A 25,028-nucleotide genomic window follows, 5' to 3' on the forward strand; every position below is an offset into this window, starting at 1 on the left:
TATTGTCGGTTATTGTCGGTCGCGTTCGATTGTCTAACCGAGCGAACATTAGAGGCTTTGTATGAACGCCACATAATTGCCAAACAAGCGATTGTTTAGCGGGCGCGGTTTTAAACACCTTAAAACGCCCGGGCAGTTTGATTAAACGCCAATTGGGATGTTTGGGTTTGTTTGGGCCACGATAACATTTCACCGCGCTGCACTGCACTAATACACGTAGGTATAGCCTGTGAGTCGGATTTCCCTGCATAATTGAAAAGCAATCATAAATTTAGTTCAATCTAATCAAATGTGTAAATTACAATGCTTAATAGCCAAATAAATGGTAATCATTTCTAGAATACGTGGGTTCTTATTAATTAGCCCTTTCATCGCTAGAATGTAACTTTCCTTTAATTAAAACAATAATACTGCACATCAGATTTAGGAATTTTTCATCCCTGTACTCTGCATGTACATTTATAAATAATTTAATCTTAAAACTCTTACTATTTATTAATTTTTAAACAACATTAAAACACAATATGTTATATTAAGACTTCACATTGTTATTTTAATCAACTCCGAATAAAATATTATACATTAAACACAATTATAAAATTGGTAAAAAATTAGTTTTTCCACTTTATAACGGTAAATAATTAAGTTACAAATTTTTAAGAATTTTTTAGGTAAATTTGTCATTAAAGCTAATTCAGAGAAGAATATGTTAACAAATACTGAAGAATATACGCTTAAAGGTGCAGTCTAATGTATATAATCATTGGCTGACCCGGGACGTTTGACAAATTTCACTTTTCACAATTTCACAATATCTTTTTATATATGACACACCGAGTTTCATAATGGTGCATGTCCCTCCATAGCATTTGACTCAGTGTTAGTAAACCCTAATTTTCCGGATGATATCTTGAGAACGGATTATTGAGACTTGCAATCTTGTATATTTTGCAACGACTCTTTGCAATTTCTTCATTTGACAGAATATTTCTGCTTTTCGAGGGATATATCGAGAATAAAATGTAATATAACTTGAAATTTTGCACCAAGATTCTTTTCTGAGGTAGGAAAGATCATGTTCGTTGTTTTAAGGATAAGTACTTTGCCTTCAATCAAAGGACGAAGGGAATCGTGGGAGGGGAGGAGGACAGCAGTCCTCCTGGCATGATTACAGGTAATATTAATAATTTTTGGCAGTTAAGTCAATACTGATTTTCAGATAATGGGATAAACTACTTTCCACCAGGATTTCGCAGAAATAACACCCATTTCCGTGAAGTCTGTGATACGATATGTGATCTGACGTACTACTACCTTGTTTTAGGACACATTCTGAACTTTTGTGTTTGGCAAAATCTTGAGGCTTAGAGGCCGGACTCGGAATCATATTTACTCTTTATATTAATTATTCATCAGTGTTATAAGGCCAGGTGGTAACTTCTGGAGGGCGGCACGGGTCCCGAGACCAGGGAGTCGCACATAAAGGGGTGAGCAGGCGGCGCGGCGCGACGGCAGGCGCGGCAGATTGACGCAGGGACCATACATCCCGCTCATTTCCATACCGTACTGCACAACAGCTGTGAAATAGACATCAATTTCAAGTCGCCGCCCACTTTTGACTTAATAGCTTTTAATTGCCCTCGGTGAGCAGATAAGCCTAATGGTATATCGCACCCGATATGTTTATATACGAGTAGAATACGGACACGTTTTCGGTAATTACAGTCGAGGTCAGCATTTGAGATACGGCGGGGAAACTGTCGTGAGCAAGCTCAATAAAATTGTGAGATTTACGAGAACCTTTCACGTATAAATGGTGCAATGACACTTCAAACAATGTAATTATATAGAACTGAATGAAATGGGTTATTGTTCCTTGTAGGTATAATTATGACATATATAGATTACATATAGCAAAAATATTCAATATGTTATATTTATCTTGATTTTAGTTAGGATTCACAATAAACCTTTCAACTAGTAGAATGTTCTGTCGCCAATTTGGTAAATACAGAATCACTGAAAATGTAACCAATAGGCCTATATAACGAATTATAATTCTGTATCATTACCAGAAAACGCCAATAACCAAAATTTAGTTTTCTGGCATCTGTCTAAAATCGCGATGGCGATTAATAACGTCATCTCGAACGTTTAGAAGCTCAAAATACCTCAGACACAGTTACACTTTTTTAAAGTACGGATTGGAAGAGGATATTCTTTTACCAATAACTTTTTTAAGAAATGCAGCATTATACAAATCATAAATTTTCTCACAGGGATTTCATTTTAAGCACGAGTGTAAGAGGGGTGAAATTTTGACAAAATACTAAAAAGGCACATTTGCACAGTAGACATGAAAACATCTGTGATTAAAAGGATAACATGATTTTAGGCATTTTATTGTAGGTAACAACAATCTTGAGAAAAAATTGTTTTGATTGTGCTTAACCTTTTGTCTTAGGATTTGTTGAGATTTGATGAAGAGGATAGATTTCAACCCTTGAAATACAACTGTTTTGTAACATATATGGATGGTAAGTGTCAGAAATCCTGTTATTACGTTTAAAGCATCCATCGTCACTAAAACATAAACAAAGAATTATGCTATTTCACAGATAAGTAATGCAATAATGAAATTCAGGGCAGATATATGTATTTGTGCGATTAGTCGATTAATTAATTTTTTCAAGGAATTTTATTAGCCCTCTTGTTAGGTAAATGGGTAACGCCTTCGCTTATCACTGTGTGGATTAGGGTTTGCATTCATGTGTGGGTTTGCATTTTATTGTTTAATCGTGTTTGCCTCAGGAATTTGAAGATGAAACGATTCTGTACTTTGAATCATTCTGGCCGTCACAAACAATAATAATAAAAAAGTAGGATTTCTGATGATGAACGTTGCAACAGGAAACTGTAGTTGATTTTCTTGGAGCTTCGAATAAAATTTCGGTGCTTAATAGTAATTTTATATATCATTAATGTGATAAAAATATTAAATCACTACGCAAATGTTCTCAGTACGACAGTAGTACCGTTTCCTGGCGCATGGTTGTGACTGCGAGTGCTTGGCCATATTGCGCTGATGTGCTTGGATTGTTCCGCGGCTGCACATCTGCCCCCGGGTCACGAAACTTGCCCGCGTTCGTTACGTTAGGTTCCGTCCATTACTGATTTACCGGTAGTCTGTGGGGGGGGGGGGGGGGGCAGCATATCGAGCTTGCTGCCGACTCCGATAAGCCTCATATTAGCGGCATAATCACCCCCCCCCCTGCTCACGACATGCGACACAGTATCAGTAAGCCCCACGACTTATTTATGGATTTTTTTTCTGTTAAATATATAACAAAGTTGTGTATTTAAAATTATAACACAAATATTTCGCGAAAAACACTTCTTCAAAATTTACGTAATCAAATTCGTCCACTTATTTTGTGAGTAATAAGTGGAAAATAAGTGGACGAATTCGATTACGTACATTTAATATCTGGTAAAACAATATATATATATATATATATATATATATATATATATATATATATATATATATATATATTCTTTTTTTATTTATTACATGTTTTTAGACCCTTAGATGCTTTACTAATATTTTACAAGGTATAAGTTTTTATGAAACAGTATTTTACGTTTCAATATATATATAATTTCTTAAAACTATATATTTGGAATTTAATGCCTTGATCCATATGTAGTCAATATTTTTTTGATTTTTAAGTTCGTTCTTGTGTAACAGATGCTGAGTGGTTTAAAAGGGTAACATAATAAGTTATATGGTAGCAAACGATGATAAATGTCTATAATCCTGCTATTATTCCGTTCTTGTCTTGTTGCTCTCCACAGAGAGAACAGTTGATGTTATACCAAAATAAAATAAAAAGACGAACCACGGAAAAAATGAAAGTCAATAACTAAATTAATGGTGGTCTGTATATTCCGTCTCTTTCGAACAGCAATGGGAGTATAATCCGCTGAATCGTTACTTTTGCGAATGGAGCACATGATTAATAATGACTGATAAAGACCAGTGAAACCACGTGATCGTGAAACAATGCTACCTATGACCACTCCACATTAGGTAGGCTAATGAGTATCAGTTAAATTAGTTGGAACGTTGACTATTGGACCGGTTATCGCCGGAACCATTGTTCCTCGAATTTATGGATAGTTCGAACCGATAGTTGGTAGTTGTCATGTCGGGAACTTGCTTTATTGGCAATTAACGAATCCAGTAGTATACCACAACAGCAGTTGAGTTTCAAAAACGCAGTGAACAAGATATCGATTGTTACGTTCAGTACTAGACGTTCTGAGCGACTCCGTAAAGATTATTGAATGAGTTGATATATTTACAAAACAAATATATTTAGAATTAAGTCGGTTGTGTCTTTAAATGCTTTGAGAAATATAAATATAAATTTGGTACCTTTACAAAGCATCTGGTAAAAAATTCAGACAGTAAAAAAGTACGTATATAAAAGAATTTAATTTGCTAAATTATAACAATAGCATCTTTCTCTGACTTAAGGCGACCTATGGCTTGAAACTACTTGCAAACAGCCACACAGTAGTCAACTAAGGCGGATACTCGCAGGGGTAGAATTGCTAAGGAGTCACTCGTCGAAGAGAAATCAAGCAGTCCCGTCTATTTTTCCGATTTTCTAATTTCCCATTGTTTACAAATCTATAAGTTAGCGCTACAGTTATGTGGAACTAAACTCTAGACAGGATGATTCGCAAACCTTTACTTTTATATCTTAAACTTTTTAGAACGAGTTAACAATAAGGTTAATAATAACCGAACTACATGAAACCCCACAGAATGTGAAATTGAAAGGTTTGATCGTGTGTGAAATATATTGAGGAACAATCCAAACCATTCTTGTATGATAATTCTGTAAATGCTACTGATTCTAAACTCATTGCGGGGAATTTCAAATTAGTGTAGAACGGAATACAGTTGTACTTGTACATCAGTCAAACTGGCAAAAGCGATGTTTAGCCAATGCAACATCTATGGACGTGGAAATTATCCAAAGAGATACCTATCTATCGTATTATCACGGAACGAGATAGTCCCGCCAAGGAACACCAACAATCTAGAAACACAAAATCTACAGAAGACAAGAAGAAATCTGCACAATGCAATATCAGAGAACGTGAAATCTATTCTGCGCGATATCAAGGAAACCGATAGTTAGTCAACTACAAATTTAACCAACGAGATTACTCTAGTTTGTACGATGTCTAGCCAATTTGATGATCAAAGACCGTGGTCAACTCTAATCGCAGTTGGATATTCTCCAACACTTGACATACCTTGATACTGCCTTGTAGGCTATTACTATTACGCGAAGTTCTTCAGTCTATTAAATAGCTACCACAACAAGGGAAAATGACCGTTGGGTTGAATCAAAATGCAGAGGAAGGTAGTGGAGGGCAAGCGGCGCTCACCCCATATCATCGCCGCCATCAGGTTACCCACCATGACTCCATATCGCACCGGAGCCAGATGGGCGGATATGGTTCCTCAGGCCAATCTCAATTAAGGGTTGCAGGCAAATCATTGTAGGGCGGCCACAGGTGTCAGGTGCACCTGGACTGTAGGGCGTGAGCTACAGAGCGTAGCTATATCGTATAACTGCTGGCACCTCCGTCAGTCACGACTCTGGACAGTCGTTGGTGTTATTGCATCAGTCTGAGTTGTTATCTTTATTGAAATATTAACGCTAAGCATTTCAAGTCCTAACATTGTGCCAGCGCTACAAACCACCGCGATTCATTTGCCAGCTGGGTCATATTAACTTACCCCCCCCCCCCCCCACTTACTTACTTACTTTAAATTTTCTATGTTGCTACAGAAACGTAATAACGAATCCGGGAAATCGGCCTTAAAGAACAGTTCTTAAAGGACAGTCCTGAGCGCAAATGTAATGCATTTAACCAAGGTTATGGAGGATTTTAGTTAGATTGTCAAACAGAAGGAAAACCGTTATAAAAGCTGAATTAATGCGAGGAGAACTGCATACATTTTGACATTACACAATTAATACCATAGTTTTAAAATCAATAAATAATCAAAACAAACAGTGCAAGCAGTTGAGTTATGGGCGTGATAACACAGTAGCAAATAAAGAATTGCAGTGTATTTGCACATTGTGAAGCTTTCCCATTTGTAGGCTTGGTCTCGTTAGATCAAAAGACAACAAACAAATGTTATTAATTTCATAAATATTTAAGTCTGGCATGTATATAAAGTGAACAGTCAAATATTTTGTACTTAGTTCCATCTTGTTGAATTCACACTTACAGCGAGGAGCATTTTCAAGAATATTACTTAAAAGCGTTGAGACCACTTGAGATGTGGTTATTAAATTGCGTTTATAGATGTTGTTCATTAGCTAAGTCATATTATTGATTCATTAATGCTGAGCGAAATGCGCTAATATGTACAGCAGAAAGTATGGCTCTTTGTTTTAATCTCATTCATTGTTATAATGCATTCAAGAATATCTTCAAGCCGGCAGTTGATATGGTATTGATGTTTCGTTGGAGAGGCAATACTCTGTACTTTGTTTTGTATAAAACATACTTATCAGAGTTGCCTATTTCAGGGCATGGGCATATATTTATTTTTTGTTAGAGTGACCTTCTAGGAAGGCTATTGTTCCATATAATGTATTTAATTATTTGGGAAAAATCAAAACTTTAGTTAAACTACAGATATGAGTTAATCTATATCATACCAGATTGCAATAGGTTTGCAGAAGGTATTATTCCCTTTTTTATAATGGCGAGCTTAAAGTTAGAACATTATACATTTATACATGATTCTTGCGTGATTATTTGAAAAAAAGAACCACGGCGAATTTATTTGGATCCTTTCCACCCAATCCTACAAGTAGCCTATGTTAGAAATGTTTTACATAACATTTATCTTCATTAACCTGCATTTACTTTGCTGCAATGATGACATTGCCGCCATCATCAGTAGACAGAGGACTTAGAAGGAGATAAATGAGAAAAGCCAGGAGATCCTCACATGATGTTGGCATTTAATTACGTTCCAAGGATCTTTGCAAGTTTCCTAAACTGGTTACGTGTTAACGAACAAGGTATAGTTGAATGGGAATACAAGATGTGTTTGTAGCTAGATCTGCTTGTATTGAGTCAGAGAAATGACCTTGAATCATGGAAAGTTCTTGATGACCGAACTATCTATCGAACCTGAATATTTAAAACTTTTCAATGTCGTCATTAACATCAACATCAAGGAAACGTTTAACTAGTGTGAAAATACAATTTGATTTCTCCTCGCCCTTTATTTCCAAAATTCTTTAGACGGGCTTAGTTGCGAAATAATCGCTTTGAGCCTTCATTGTGTCGTGGCTTGCTGCTCTACTGACCAGAGTGCGGATGGCAACATCACCCGTACCGCCAACTACCGCCCGATTGTGTTATTTATGCCACAACCCAATACTGGCGAAACCTGGTCTTGGAAGATTAGGATCTATGGGTGGAACGTGTTCTATAGCTACAATTTCTGCTTGGATTCGATATAATCTCTGAGATATTGGTATTGTCTGTTGTACTGAATCAGGACTAAAGTAGTGTGGTTGGTTTTTACGAATTATACGAGATGGTAATAAAAAATAATGTAAAATAAACTCGTATTATTAATGCAACCTCATTTATGGGCAATAAAAACGATTTGTAGAAGGTACTTCATGAGTTTATCATCAGAAATGTTGAGCTTTTCGGTTTCTAACTTGTCTTTGTAAATGGGATAAAGAATGTTTTATAATGAACACTAAAACAAATTGAACGACTTTACAGTTAAGACAATTACTTAGAGAGGTGCTTGTAGAACTTTAAATCACTCTAATACTCTGGTTATGCTGATGTAATTGCTGTATATTTAACCTTTACATTTTATCTAGATCTTCCCAAGGTAAAAACAAAATGTCAACTAATTGTTCTTCCGGACAAACGCAACGATTTGCCGTTACATAAAATCGTATAAACCTGAATGACAAGAGAAGTGTGTCTAATTGTAGCACAGTGGTGATTTAGATCAAGTTGTACAATGTAATAACAGGCATTACCGGTAGACGGATGGAAGTCCTCCGTGTCCACGCCCGTGCCTCGGGCCTCCGCCCCGTGATTGATCCCGGGGCCGGTAGGCCGCGGCCGGTAGAGATTGATGAGAGTAAGTGCGTGTGCGTGTGCGTGCGTGCTGTGCTGGCTGCTGCTGCCGTATAACTGCTTCTGACGTCTGGCAATTAAAATATCAGACCGAGGTAAAGGTCGGAGTTCAATTCCTGCTGGGAGTTGCACCACCACATCGGGACCTCGAAGTAACAAGTAGTCGACCCCCTAACCCGAGCCGTTCAAATTGTTGCGTGCAAGAGCTTCTTAATCTTGGCCGACCGGTACTGACAGTGGGCAAATCGCCGAAAATTGTAAAGGAACAGGTACAAATGTCTTCCGCTCCGTTCTGGACGGTGTGGAGCTTGCGACATTCCAGTCTTACTCCGAGAATTTCAAAACTGCTATGAGCAAGGTGATAAGTTCTTACATTACTGCCAGGCAGAGTGCTAACGTGAATTTAGTTTGAGTTTTCCAGTATCCGAAATCATCCAGGATCATAAATCCAATTTGCACTGTATAAGCACTCAAACTGATTTTATTTAAATCGGCAGAGAAATATCCACTAAGAAAGAAATCAATTGTCAGCTGCGTCAGTTTCTGTGGACGTCAACATGGGAGGGCATCAAAATGGTAAACGATAATTTTTTCTCAGATCATATAAATTATTTCTTGGCTTAATACACAATCAGTGATCAAACACGTAAATAAATGTTAATTCATTGTAACCGTACACGGATCCTGAAAATGGCGACTACCAGAATCGTTATCTAGTTTTATGAAGGTTTTACTATTATTTATGTACCTGATAATTGATAAAGTGTATCAAGGCAAGAAAAATATAATTTGATAACAAATAGCAGTTTCATCACTTTTGATTCCTCCCATTTTGATTTCCACAAGTACAAAAAAAAACTTCCATCGATTTCAAGAAATTTCAGGTTTTATATTGCAAATTGACTTTCGGCGTCTATATAACAATGGAACAATGATGTGAACCATAATGTTTTTGTATAGAACTAAACAATCAATTTTTATTATCAAATTGATGACATTTTACATTAACAATTCAAACAGAAATTATATGAGGAAATAATACTACATAGCTTAAATGTGGTATATCTTAGAGATATTGAAATCTAAAGCCCACATATCTAATTTTTATAAAGCCCCGTAAATTCTTTTTTCCGTTTTATAGGGATGCTATTGGAGCTAGATTGTTGAATTGATTTAGTTAAGTCACAATCTCCTACGATGCTTTTAGTATGGCAATCAAACATATCATATATTTCTTCAGTTAGTAATAAAGGTGTATATAATGAATAGGTTTCTTTTATACAGTTTATATTACCACATATTCGAGCGCAAAGCGAGGTTTGTACCTTTTTAGTTAGAACGTACACTTCCAGCCCAAGATTTATAGTATTTTAAAACAATGCTGCGCTGTCTGCTGGATTATCTCACCAGACGACTGCTAGACAGGTCTGCTCTGAAATGTGGAGCAGCAAGAAGCTCCAGCTCGTCGTCGTCAAGTCCAAAGGAGGCAGCAAGGCCATCTAGTGATGACAGTCGCGGGTAGGTGTCAGGCCTTGTGTTTTTGTCCCGTGCAGGCCGGCACAAGGTTGTCACTAGGATCTCAATCAAACCGACAAATGGACTCTATCGCAGATCATGATCATTATCTCAACCAGAGCCCTTGATCTGTTACACAATCGATACCTAGTAATCGGCACTGACTGTGACAGTAACGGTCGTTGAGTAACTAACTCGTCATACTTATGCTACGAACCATGCTAGATTAATTGAAACACAATTCGGCTTTACAATTGTTATACATGGGTTCGAAAGTGATATCAGTTCTTTTAAAATCAGGTGATGACCAAATTTAAAATTTAGACCAAACATTTTCTACCAAGTATAAAGTAAAAAGTCTAGTTATGGACGTGACAATATGTTAGAAAATACAAGATTGCAGAGTATTTTAAAATGCTCTGGCCAAGGTAATTTAATCCTCGTTAGGTCAGAAGTCAACAAGCAAATCTTGATAGTCTCGTCAATATATAGGGCTAAGCGTACCTATATATTACATTAAACAAACATATATTTTGTACAATTTTTTCCAACCTAATAAATTCGCTAATCTTTTAGCCTAGCAATCTTTCTCAAAAAATGAGTCATGAAATATTTATTAAATGTGGCGTTCGACTTCACTAATCTTGGTGGCCGTTAAATATAAATCTCAGATGCTGTATTTATGTTTTTAAAAATTTATCACATGTTTGGAACTTGGAAATCAGAGTTTAATGTTGAAATTCGGTTTTAACGTAACGAAAAAACAATAAACTGAAATTTAAATTTGACCGATTTGCTAATTTCATAGTTGCCATGAATACCGTTGCCTGTTCTATCAGGAATTCATTAGACGCTACTTAGAAATCAAAGTTTATACGTTGAGATTAGTTTTGAGGATAAATGAAAAACTCAAATTTCAAATCTAAGTTGAACTGCTTCGTTTTTGTTATTAGTCAAAAATTCATCTTTATACTTCGTCATTTCACTACTAAACGAGCCCTGCAATCGGTGTTTAGACTGGAACTAAGCCAGTAAAGTTTGACACTGGCCAGTAGATAACAGGTGCGCCTCCCATGTCAAGTGGGGGCACGGTGGCGGTAGCGCACACAGGACACCGCGGCACTTGCTTGCACCATATGTTCGCCAGATGGAGCGACGATTCCGGATTCCGTCTACTCGATAATTACACGGACCACGCTTGAAGAGGTGCATGAGAAAATACGTTGTGGAACCATACGGCCACTTCTGAATAAGTAACATAACGTGTGCTTAGTGGAAGTAATGCATTAAAGTCGATCGACTCATTATTGAATCCAATTCCAAAACTTTACAAGTAGTCAATCTATATCGACTCAAGTTAAAAAAAATTTAAGTATGGGAGCCGTTGCTCAGAATCTTATTCAATCAATGTTTAATTCTATTAAAACAAAAACAAAAAAAACAAAAAACATAAATACGAAGACCGATATAAAACAATTATTACACTAAACCTAATTGTTAAGAAGAACCAGTTTTTGAGCAAAAGAATTCAGTTTGAGAAAATAGGAATAACTTTAAACACTATTCTTCTAACCAAATTTTTCTAACAGATGAAACTTGTCCAAAACAATTCAAAAAGGAAGTTCTGTGCCTAATTTATTAAGAATAGGTTAATAATAATAAATCTCTTTATTGCTGCAAAACAGTTCACATATTGTGTAGCATCCGTCACTTTTTTCTTAATTCTAACCTAATTGTCAAGAGCACAAAATTAAATTTAATATAACATTTAACGGGTATTTATTTAAAACATGACACACACACACACACACACACACACACACACACACACACACACACACACATTATTGAAATACGTATTTCAGAGTTAAAAACTCGTACTGATAGATGCAAAATCTAATAACAAGTTATAAAAAACTCGTGTCTTTACAGTGTTGATATATGTATATAATGTATGTATATATGTAAACATATACTTGTTTTATGTTTTATATATATTTTTAAATATGTTTTTATGTTTTAATCATTATTTGGCTTAAAAAATAGGTCACCCATGCCAAAGTAGATAGAGACATAGAATTAAACTCTTAGAATTAAACTTCTCAATCAGTCATGGATCACCTGTGATTGAAAAAGTGAAAAACATAATCATAAAAAAAAAACATCACTCCAAGAGAGACTTCCCTCTTAAATCGTCCAGGTGGTCCTCGCCCCTCTCTTCACCTCTCCGGAAGTAGACTGCTCAGGCTCAAGTTCCGGTCAAACCCCTCTAGTGATTAATCCCCATCGTCACGGGTTTTAATAAGCTGTAACGGATTTGTAAACAATCACAGCCCGATGTCGGAAGCGCGCGGATTTGTGGGGGTTGAGGGTCAGGGGTAGGTGACGTTGACACTTCCCACGATCCCGGCATCAATTTGTGGAGGGGCGAGACACCCTATTTAGAGTAATTATCCTTTGTCATTACAAGAATAATATGGGTTAAAGTAACATAGTACAAGAATAATCGAACAAATAATTAGATCTTCAGATTATTTTTTCTTATCATTATTTCTCGTTCAGTTTTATTATCAGTCGCTGTTGTACGAGTTGACGCCTCTAGGCCGAAGGATCTTCTCACGTTATTTTTGGAATTTCTATCAATTAGATAAATATTCCGGCCAAAATATCTACATGATAAAAATAATAAGTTTTAAGTAACCGCAGATTGGCCTCTCACAGCTACTTAGACCACCGGAAGTGGCAGGATTCCGGAAACCGTAGGCGGATCTAAATGTTATCTAACCTCGACCTCTTGATGTTTGTGTTTACTTTTATTTGTTTATAAGTTGTTATGACACAAATAAGGTCGTTTATTGGAGGGATTGATGTGGTGAACTTAACTGTCTCATTGCAAAACTGCGATCTACTATACAGTAGCTCGTATCGGATCATTAGTTACGAAACATTGATAACAATTACTAAATCGATTTCAGTGGTTGATGTACCATTCCCTCTTCCCAGCGATAGTTCATTATGGTAGAAACTGTACAATTATTAATACATAGTTCACATTTCATTACAAGCTAAGTACACACTAACCTTATACCAACCACGAATTTAAGTTTTCAAATTGAGTATACTTTTTAAACTTAAGGTTATTTTCAAGCAATTTAAAAATACATTTTCAATGTATGTAAAAAGTCGACAAAAGTAGAACTATTAATTATGGCTAGTTAAAAATTGAAGAGTATTGAAGTATTCAGTTTGTTGTTATAACCTTTTTTCTGGATTTAATGGATTTTATTGATTTCCCATAGTTTACTTTCCTACAAATCTCGAAAAATTGTTTCATTTACTTTTGTTTCATTCCAAAATTGATGATGTTTATGTTATCATTGAAGGAAATTGAAATTGTTAACCCTCTAAGTGCTCCTGAGACAGCCGAGCTACTTACATCGTCAAGTTCGTGGAAGAGGTAATCTCCTTTTCCAGTCTTGCCACCAAGAGAAACAAAACTTCACACGGGTGTATAGCATCTCCCACCTGACACAGGAGCCACTGGGGTGTAGCCCACAGACGCAGAAGGTAATCTAATTACCGGCCGCAGGATCGCGGTCCTGGGGTGTCCGCCCTCCCCTGACCACACCAACTCATCTGTGACCGCAAGTACCCGGATACTGCATTAGTGTCATCCGCCGCGTCGTCATTCAGCACATCCCCGCAATAATTGTAACCACGGCCCGTGCTTCCACCCCAAACTGTTGCTCAGTTGTAACCGAGATTGTGGTTTACGCATCATCTGACATCTACGTTTGGATTTCATCGTGCGGTGTTACAATGACTTACGTACAACTGTTACGTACAATAACTTAGAATCGCTTAGTTAGTTTATTGTCTTGAACCTTAGCTATTACGGTACTTGAATGTCCATTTCACTCTAACAGATAAGATGTATATAAATTCTTGAATTGAGAATTAGTAGAGGATTTTCCTAGCCTTTTGTGTTTGCGTTTTTGTTGCGTTTCAAATCCAAATATTTATCTTGGACCGAACAAAAATTTTAATCAAGGTATAAATGTAAATGTCTTCAAGAATATTTCTAATGACATATGTCTGTGAAATGTTGGAATTCCCGTTGTGATGATCGTATAAATAACATCTTTTCAAATAGTTTTGGCGCAAGCAGTGAAATTTCATCCAAACAGTAACATTTCACGCATTTTATTTTGGCTACTTCAGTTTTACTTATTTTTAAAGGCGAAAACAAGTACAGTGTCCCTCCGTGCACTATAAACAACAGCTATAAACTTACAATCTCCATTAAATGCCTTAACTTTCCACGTGATTTCAATTGAGTAATTAACCTTCGATATTTTGTTTTGTCCCTGTACAGCAATTAATGTAAAGTACATGCATGTCTATTCTAACTAGTTTTATTCCCCACACGACATTTTTTGCTTCACCACCGGATCTGCAAGTGTTATTTAGACTCAGGGTGAACCCCACATGCAGACTCATATGTCAGTTGACGCAGTGACAGACCGGGCGCCGCACCCGAGGAAGAAGCGTCCTGCCCTTGTACCAGTAACCTTTGACCCGACTCAGAAGCTCTGCGAATGTGACAGCCCATCCCACTCCTCCCCTCATATTAATTACCTCCCAAGGCTGCTGTACTCGTTTATCTGACCTTTTCACGTGTTTCGCCTTATTACCGATAGAGTGCATTATTAATCACGCTCGATATAGAAACTGGCCGGACTGCTTCTGAACAGAGAGCGTACGCCAGCACCCGGCTCCTAGACCGACAGCGTGCTTGTGATATCCATCTTGCCATGGATTCCAAGGACTAGCTCGTTCTTTAATAAGTAAAAGTAAAGTATTTCAACTAGAGGTTTTTTGAAGGAAATACCGCTACTTTTATAAACACTATTTCATCCTTTCTCGTGGCCACATGCCTGTATAAGCGTGTTATTAAACACTACTGATAACAAACGTCTTTGATAGATTGATGGGCATCTCACCTTATCATTCTGAGGACCTGGGTTTGAATCATGGTTTGGGCGCAGTATTTTTCATGGTAACAAATAATCATCTAAACCAAAGTCAATGTATTGTTATAAACGTACAACTTTCTTGACCATTACAAGTAAAAAGTGTCATAGTGACAAAGAGGACTTTAATTCAGACAGCAAATCCACACTTTAAGTCCCCATACACTACCCAACTTGGTTCGTTGTTTGATGGTTCGTCCTAGTTGTAATGGCAGACAAGGTTTGGCTGGAGTTTCATGGCATGTGAAAACGGGCGAACCTTGTTGCATCGGATTGACCGAACTCTGGTTTACCATCTCGGTCGTAAATGCACAAATCATGTACGTACCTTGTTAGGGTCTTCTACGACAGACCAATTTCGATGGCGTTTCGAGCATTGCTGATCGAAAATTTTTTCATCAAAGCTCAAGTAAACCTGGTACGGTCTGGTTCTTTGGACCGAGTTTGGACAAGGTATAATATGAGGGTTCGACCGTTTTCTCAATGACCGATGTCTCATTTTAACAATGATGATAGTTGCACTTACCGCCTTAGATTATTTCTCATGATAATGTAATATGCTTTAGAGTTTCTGTTACGATTATTAACTGATACCTTCTTTTCCATTGCTTTTTTGCTTGAAACATAAAATTAGCTTATTTTTAAATTACCCTGACAGACATCTATGTATTACCGGTAGGTCTTACAAAGACAAGGTTGAGTGGGTGTAGGTGTTTGTGCAACATAGGGGTAATATATAGCAGGGGACCACGACACTGGTAGCGACATACTTGTCTACTGCTTCAGCACCTACTGCTGATGCCGATACAACAATCACACGGCTGATCGCACGGCAATAAGTCAGCAACAGCTGATTAATATTGTCACCCGTGTCCTGTCCCACACGTTACCACACTTTCCTGCATATTGCTTTATTGCCGTCAACTTGACTGCCGATTGCCCTCTCAGATTGTCCGTATTAAGTCAGAAGATAATGAAACACATTAGTTGATTGTGTACTTAACAACATTCACATACTATTGTGGTGGCAAATAATGTACCCATAAACTAATCTTTGTGGAATGACTGCTGAGGCAAAGTTATCAACAATACCTTACGTAAAGAATACGATGAAGAGAGTATTATTTCCAACCAAGTGTCTATCTATTGAACTATCTTTGCATCCAAAGCCGCCTAGTTAATAAAAAAGTAAATTGTGTATTTTAAAACAACATTTCGCGTTTACCTTCTAAAATGATAATGGTCCGGTTGATGTTTATCTAAATCCACGTGCTATTAAAGTCAACGGTGTTTTTTCTAATCACGTGAAGTAATTTCATATAAATTTATTTCAAAAAAGAACACTAAATATATTTTAGGATAGCTGCATAAAATACAGATTTCACTATTGGTTAACAACCGAATTATAATTTTAGACAATGATCGGTTTCTCCTCTTGGAACACTTTCGCGGTAAAAGAAACCGTAATTAATGTGATTGGTTCAGTACTAAACTCGAGTAATATATGTAAAGAAAGTAATTGAACATAAATTCAATATAAATGTGAAAGATTTATTTTAGGGTCTAGGACGTTCCTGCAGAGTTCTAGGTGAGGTATAGGACGCGCGGGGCGGTAGGTCGCGGAGTTGTGGAAAGCGTCCTTCCTGAACGGAAACTCTGACATCCCCCGATGGGCGGGGGTGGCTTTCGACCAATCGGCGGTCGGGGCAGACACCGTATCATTCTGACAACAGTTACACTGATACGCACACTGCAGTCATAGTTCACCTGTACCCCCTGTCCACATCTACCACGCCGCCCTGGGATAACATCCGCTTGAGCGTCGTATAGGTAAAAAGGACGATTGTTGTCTAAATGCACCTTAAATGAAATTTATGCACTGAAGTATATATATTTTAATAAAGAATTCCTTATTACATTTAAAGACAGGTTAGGCTGAAATATTTTGTTTTGAAAAATTTAATGTCAGTTAATCAATAAAAATGGTAAAATCTAGTTCAAATTAATTGTACTAATTAATGTAATTGAAGTAAGCCCTAAAATATTGGTTGCATAAACTTTAGAGAGAGGACAGTTAGTTTGTCTTGTTAAAATCTATTACAACTTTTCAATTCTTTGTTATGTATGACAATTCTAAAAGAGAATTTGTTTATTCCACGAGGAAAAAGAATCCCATTGTGTAGGGTCCACGCAGAGAGCAACGCCTTACAAGTATATTGTGTTCTGTAATAAAAACTTGAGCCATACTTTTCCTGTTCTAATTTTTATTCATTTTGAACAGCGATGCCATGAAATAAACATTGTAGTGTATATAGTAATAGTAAAGTACAGTTATTATTTTTTGTTCAGCTTTAGATATTTAAATAATGCGTTCCATTGTAACCACCATGAGGAATCCACGTCAACCCAATCTCACAATTAATTTTGTTCCCGTGGCCATGTTTTATATTTTAAAGTTGTATTTATTACATGCAATAAGTGTTTCGGAGATAATAAATTATGAAATTTGGTAATATAGGATGATGGGTCTTATTACTCATAACGATAAGTAGCCTAAAATGGCCCAATTTCCAACCAAGCCAAACTGTGATAGGTTTTGAGCCTCAATATATAAACAAACTGTTCAAGTTTCCCGGATATAAATGATTGCTGTAAGCGGTAAACAGAGAGAGAAGAACAGTTAAAGTCGATGGAGTGTGAGGAGCGATGGTGCGAGCATGCCAACCGTCGAGTTAGAGGAAGTGGTCAGTCAGTCACGGCGAGGGCGGCACGCGCCCCTTCTTCCGGGCCAGTTCTTGTTATAGGTCACGGGTTCGATTTCTTGGGAGGTAAATACAAATTTGTTTGTGGGTTTGGATTGTTTCCTGTAAAAGGTTTGGTGTAGTTAGAGTAGTAAAGAACGGCTTAGAAAGAATCCCTCTTAAAAAGATAGTGTATCTGTCAGTAGCCATAGTACCATAAAAATGGACAAGATGGTTATTTCGGTTATTCCATTCAATACATACCAAATCTAGCTCATTTCCGCCGCAAAGTAATTGTACACTTTCACTTACATGTTTCTATGGTTTTGTTTAGTAGTCTAACCACACAACAAATACTACCTACCTAATTTTGGATTGTGTCACTTTTTCAATGCAGGTCGCTTCACAAACTCTATTCCAGTATTAGTAATAATAGTCAAAGCAATAACCGTTTTATGATACAACTTTTTTGACCTGATTATAAAGTATTTAGCCCTCCACGCATAGTACTTAGAGTTTATAAACGTTTTTAAGTTTCACATGAAAATTTGTGAAAACAACACAATGCATCGGCTACACCTAGGATTTCGGGTGGTGTATTATAGCTGTTTTAGCGTAAACAACCGTAATGTTCCTTTAAAATTCTAAAATTAGCACAATTAACAGAGAAAATGAGACTAATATGGATAATCATAGTGAAAAAGCTTGCACAAATAAAATATCTACCAGTAATTATTTTCTCACTCTCGCACTTGTTCCAGCGACGGTTATGGCTTGTAATACCGTGGAATTGCTGATATCCATAAAATAATATGACAGAGTCACTATTAGCAGAACATAAAGACCATAAATCAGTAATTAATGAAATAATGAATGAAAACGGTAACCGATAAAAGAGGTAACATGGCGAGGAATATGTGTTTGGGGCCACACTCGCGATGTGAGAACCATTAATTGAGGCATGATTTATGTGTCGCCTGATGACACAGCCACATGTCCCGCGTCAGCACGGCTTCAGCACGGCATGCTGGTTCAGCCCGGCAAGTATTGGTTCTGTCATCGCCCCACTCACAACAGACCGATCCATCGAGAGTTGATTCAGCTCTGAATATAGGCTACATTCTGTACATTAGCGATATAAAGTTGAACTGAAGTAGACTTTAAGACGTTCACGATTTTCTAAAACCTATTTTGTAATCCAAGAATATATATCGAAATGAAAAATGATTAAGAGGACCTTATAGGAAACAGTTTTCACAATAAAAATTGTAAAATAAAGGTACACTTTGAAGATTATTATAGAGTCGTCGTTGGTGTAAGGGGACATGGGGAAAGAAGAGATCTAAATCAATGAAGTAGAAAGAAATAGTGTATATCCTTGAAGTAGATATACTCAGATATAATGGTGCGCGATGCTGCGGATTACAGGGCTTAAAGGATTAACAAATTGTTGATTAGTGCTGTTAATCGTTGTTAATAACTTATGCAGATGTTGAAAACTCAGAATTAGAATGACGTGAGCCTAATAATTCAGAAACGAATGGTTAAAATTGGAAAAAGTGTAGTGAAAAGTTGATTAAATGCGTCGGAATCATTATTGAGGAGATATTAAATATAGAGATGATAAGACACATTAATAAGGGTGATTGATTTTTCGCCCATTATTCAAACGGCTGCAATTACAAAGTGAACTAAGAAAATTTAAAGTAAGATTCAAGGTGAAGGAAGTCGGTTGGAATTCGTCTATTGTTTCATGGCTATTGCCCTTGTAAGCTATGATGTACAGTTACTGAATGTAAAGCAGCAATGTAGCCTTTTCATTTACGACGCTAATATGGAAGACCTTTCCAGATACGCCTTTATTATAAATATATAAGGATTCCTACAGTCGATTCGAGTCTAATGACCTCAAAACACAGTTATCGACGAAACAAGTAAAGGACAAGGTGGCGGTCTAATCTTTTCTCTTCCACCCGCCCTACATTTTTCACAAAGGGCTGACACGACACGAAATTTGTCATTATTGACTCGCGCACTTTAAAATGTACAAAGAACACTGAAGGTAACCTTGGATATTGATGATCATTAGGTTATTGTCGCAGAGAAGAAAGAAGGGCTTGAAAAATGGCGGTGTGGTGCTACAGTAAGCTACATCCTGGACTTTGATGGATCATCGGCTTTGTCGGAGCCTACCCTCTCGCGCGTGTTTCAAAATATCGCTCCTAAACAAAAGAGTTGTGCCTTTTATATTTGGCAAAGGAATTACAGGGATACCATTAAATAAACATTTCGGATCCTTAGTGAGTCGTGTTATATCTGTTCTAGTGAAAATCCTTAACATACTTCATTTTTAGGTGTTCATTTTAACAAATAATTCTACGACAAATTTATTAAAGAAAGTATATTTGAACAACAAGTATAACATAAAGATGGCTATATGCCCTTTGCATATGGCACAGGATTGGAAAATTAAATGTTGTTTTTTACTATATGCATTTTAAACACTAAAATGACACAAGTTATTAAAGACATATTGAATAAAACAAATTAAAACATTGCGATTTAATAGCATGTAAATTTTAACAAAACCATACGTTTTTTATGTTGGAGATTGAAGAGTAGCGCTTCTGAATGCTTGTAATGTTAAATTAGTTTAGGTTAATTAGTTATAGAACTAATGACCTAAATGTAGATTTTTATAAAGATCTTTATGTAGTCTTGTATGTATTGCTGAAGTATTTTTATAATCTATATATTTATGAAGAATAATAATTAGAATATACTTACTATGTGGATTTTATGTGTTTCAACATTTGTATGAAGTTTAGCCGTCTAAAATGTCATTTGATCGTACACAATTTGTCAAAAATCTTATTTATTCTGTGGCTTTCTCATTGCCATCATTGTTATCCATAAGGGAAAAGAAAATTATTAGTAACCCTCTGACAAATTCCATGGAGTGACATGCACCACCATCGTATTTGGTATTTCCATTATAGACATTAAGTTTCATGCAAACTTCATGTCATGTGTGTTGGTCAGTTCGTTCTCAAGATACCACGGGAGAGACAGGAATGAAATTTTTCAGCCCCTCGAGTACTAACGAATAAAACACATTTTTTTCCTTTCATTAAAATGTTGTACATAAAGTTTTCTACAAATTTGTACCTTGTGGCATTAACTTAATAAAAATGTGCACTAATCTGAAAAATGAATAATTTACAAACAGGTAAAGTTAATTAATTGATTGTTTTTGTTGCAGCATCTCAACACTCCGGTACCTTTGATGAGGATCGTGAGGACGATGTTGAGGACGACGAAGAGGTAGTTTGCAACGTCTGCGGTAAACCATTCCCTGACAACGACAGGTACTATTCTTCTTTCAACCGAACTTATTGTACTATTATATTCTGGTTACAGTTAGATTGAAATTATGTTAGATTTCCAAAAATCTATTCATTATTATGCATTACTCGTATAACAATTTGAAAAGTAAAATCGTTATATCTTATTGCATTGCTCACAGTGTACTGTAGTGGTATGATCATAATAAGAAATAATGAGTTGTTACAGTTATAGGTGGCTATATTTTGTATATATACATTCGTATAACTCTCGATTTTCGGTGTGAAATTCTAACGGTCTGTTATGGAAGTGTGTTTAGCAATCCAAGATTATTTTATTAAAATATTCTGCTTCAAAATATGGAATATTACCCGCTGAATGAACGTCTAATTACGAACGTCGGATTGTGCTTGCAATTTGATGGAAATTTAGGCTAATAGGTTCTATTTTCGGAAAAACAAGTTTAAATGTGGAAACCTCCAGTCATAATTTCCTCAATGGGAATTTGCGTCTTCACTGCCCAAATGGAAGATATAAGGCAGGTTGAGTAAATCTGGATGCTCCCACAGCTTTCGTGCTCCAACTGGAAAATACTTAGAAATTTCTGATTAGATAACATTTAAAATAAAATAACACCGTCTTTAATAAAAACCAATTTAAACGTGATCGGTGGGACATTCAAAATAACGAATTCTTGCGTTGTAAAAATTTGGGATCCTAAACATATTAACCAATATGCATTTAAACAATTTTCTGTCTAGATATTCAAAAAGTTACACTTTTATAGCGTTTTAATTCATATTAATCATGATTTACGACAAAAAAGGGGGATGTGTGTTTGAAATTTAACATTGTTCTTATAGGGTAAACCTCAGGGTCGTTCCCGGTACTTAGGACACGCCCTGTATATATCAGTTAATCTTAGACAGTAACATTACTACATAACATTTACATATTTGATTCGTGTCACGCAATGTACAAGTGTTAGACTGCTCTCTGTTTTAAAGATAACGATAAAACCTCTTTTTTATAGGAAACATACCTAAAATATTTAATCAGATCCAAATTTTATCCACTTTATGTGGCAATGATCGGAATCACAAAGGTCGGCAATGATCGAAATTTTCTCTTTGTTGTAAGTCCTGCCAACATAACGGTGCAGAAACTGCAGGCAAACGGAGATTATTGTTATTACAAAATACGTGTACTGATTGTCCCTTGACAAGATTTGCTGACGGAACATTATTGGCGAGTGATGTCGTGATAATAAATGATACTGAGTAATGGGGTGATGGCTGTGGGTGACACTCCGCGATGACCCCCAGGGGGATGGTGCCCAGTGGGGCGGCACGGCGACAAGCGATCGCACTCCGCCGATCCTCGCCAGCATTTGTCTCCCATTTTTATGGGCTCTATTTCATAACAGTGTTCTTTCCAAAATATTGCTCGCTTAAATTCCCAGTTCTGGAGAACAATGAAAATTCTGTTTATGTGTGAATATTTCCAATGTCTTATGTTCTTCCAAAATGCATGTTAAAAAAAGTGCAGGTTATAAAACTAATCTGAGTTATAGAGTAGATTGAGACCTATGACGAAACAAATATCTGAGAGTCATGGTTTTGTTAATGGTCTGATTCCCAATATGACTTGTTTTTGTCATAAGACAGTTTACTAAATTAAATATAAATGCGGAAAGACACTATTGTCCTACATAACATTATAAATCAATACAACGCTAAAACATAATGTTAACAATGGAATAACTGTGAGAAAAGTTTTGAGATATTCAACTACTACAACGTGAGTCTTGACATTTTCACACAACTTTGGGGTATTCCATAAGTTCCAGAGTGGTAATATTTTAATCTCTGTATTTAATTAAATATAAATGAAAATTGAGTTTTATTGCATTAATAAAAAATAGCCAAAGCACTTAGATTTTTGGTTTAGTCATAAATATGGTACCTAATAAAGTTAACAACTTTAACTTGGATATATTTCTCTAAGATGTTTATTATGGTTCACAATTAAAACTTCCATTGAGACTTTCAATGCACGAAACTATTTTTTGAAATTTGGAAGGCGGAGAGCACAACGAGCTGAGATTTACTAGTGAAGCGAACAGAAGTTCCGCTAGTTTTTACTAATTAAAGAAAATACAAGTTTACTGCTGATTCTGCCATCCAGAGACTTTATTTTGTCCACTCTTTACTGATTTTAGCACCAATTTTGTGTGTGTTCACATTTGGAGTTATAACAGTAATAACTATGAAGTTTTGTCGCGCGAAGATAATCATATTTAATTGTATTTCCTCCTCTCCCGATGTCTATAATTCCATCAACAACAACTGTTCTCCCCCTCCTCCCTCAATAACCCTACCCCATCCCACTTGTGACTGGCTGACATGTCTAGCAGCCATAGTTCACACCTTGCGCTTCCCACGCTTTCAATTCCACTTCAAACTACCCATAATTCGGGCACTTAACCTCCACCCCGAAAATAGTAACTTGAACCTTCCTCTTCTGTGAATCTCAAAGCAACATCCATATACCCTAGGTGTGAAGATGTGGATAATTTCACAGAATTATTGAAATTCACAGTGTAATAAAGGCTATACATTCATTTAGAAACATAGGTTTACACAGTGTCTTTTGACAAAGTCTACATCAAAACCCGTTTTAAATATGAAAAGTGAGGATTCTGGCATTGTCCAAATTGTCAGATACATAGAATGTACAAAGAGGGTTGATACAATTTCTGCCATACAAATTGATCTCATAGACAAAATTATATTAATCACGTCTAGATCTCATTATTGCATGCTTGAAATCTTAAAATATGATCATAGACTACATGTACTGAACTTTTTTAACTTTGATTATGACCTACCGTATGCTGTATGTATGCTGAATGGAAAATATTTACGCAGCACAGTATATGAATGAAATCGTCATCTTTAATCTGTTTAATGCATACTTTTACACATTACATTGTTTTTCTCTTTTCTAACCTACTGTATTGTTTATTGTGTAGCCTCGACGACCACCTGGTTCTGTACCACCACTATCCTCGCAATCAGCACCGGTGCAAGCAGTGTCCCCGGGGGTATTCCAGTCAGCCAGGACTTGTCCGCCACATCGCCTCCCACAACCGCAAATACAGCTGCGAGAACTGTAACACCGTCTTCACTGACCGCAGCAACCTCCAGAGGCACATCCGCACCTCCCATGTGGGCGCGCGGTCTCATGCTTGTGACGAGTGCGGCAAGACCTTCGCCTCCTCCTCGGGTCTCAAGCAGCACAGCCACATCCACTCCAGTGTCAAGCCCTTTCAGTGCGAAGTCTGCTTGAAGGTTGGTGCAGCCAAGGTGAACTTAGGAGCTCTTTACTAGATGTTGTGGCCCCGATACAGGGGTCGTACCCAACGACTTTCTTTACATTCAGTACGGTAACATTTGTTTTTGGGCACTAACCCATTTAAAAATCTTTTCGGAGGTCAGTTATGCCCGTTTAGAGTAATCCTTGAAAGTTTTGGAAACCTTTTTATGACACCTTTCTTGTTCGTAATATTATATGTAAACGTCTGTTGTATTAATTTTTACAAAGTAGGAGAGTGTCGGGGAAGGTAATAATTCTTTAAGTTCAGTGAGCTGTCAGTAGACAAACAAACACTTTAAAGCACTAAAACTTAAAATTTAAATGTATTATACAAGTTAAAACATTGTATTAGAATAATATAATATTAAGCAACAAACATTCTTAAAATAGTTACGAAGAGGCAATACTTAAAGCTGACACCTTTTCGTACGTAGTGTCTACATTGAATGTGACTCTGAATCAATTTGGTATTTCGTAAGAAGGCATTATTCACTCCTAATTTAATATATGCTTGAAAATGCAATCATATTTATTTACTATTTATACTTATGATTGTTTTCTAGACAGTTAAAATGTGACTAAACCTTATTCTATCGTTCTTGTACATAGGAGTACATAGTCCAAATCGGTGCTACAGCACCGACGTATTATATACATATAATACGTGTACATAATTATGAAATTCTTATTTACGTATTTTTAAGAAAACACTACTATTCGTACAAGTATTTCCCATGTGGTTATTTTTATTTGAGCGTGGTCTTAAGTATATACAAACTTGTGCACATATAACAAG

The 25,028-nt window shown here is 36.5% G+C and overlaps 1 protein-coding gene across 2 annotated transcripts in view; it reads left to right on the top strand.

Moving 5' to 3' along the window:
* The window catches only part of LOC124362441 (histone-lysine N-methyltransferase PRDM16-like), a 196,960-nt gene that overhangs the window by 167,683 nt on the left and 4,249 nt on the right, over nucleotides 1–25,028 (top strand). For both annotated transcript variants that reach the window (XM_046816949.1, XM_046816950.1), the window contains exons 5-6: nucleotides 20,772–20,877; nucleotides 23,889–24,207. In XM_046816949.1, coding sequence (XP_046672905.1) covers nucleotides 20,772–20,877; nucleotides 23,889–24,207 — 425 coding nt within the window. The remainder of the gene's footprint in view (nucleotides 1–20,771; nucleotides 20,878–23,888; nucleotides 24,208–25,028) is intronic.

This window comes from Homalodisca vitripennis, chromosome 5, assembly GCF_021130785.1.
Source record: "Homalodisca vitripennis isolate AUS2020 chromosome 5, UT_GWSS_2.1, whole genome shotgun sequence".
Taxonomy (NCBI): domain Eukaryota; kingdom Metazoa; phylum Arthropoda; class Insecta; order Hemiptera; family Cicadellidae; genus Homalodisca; species Homalodisca vitripennis.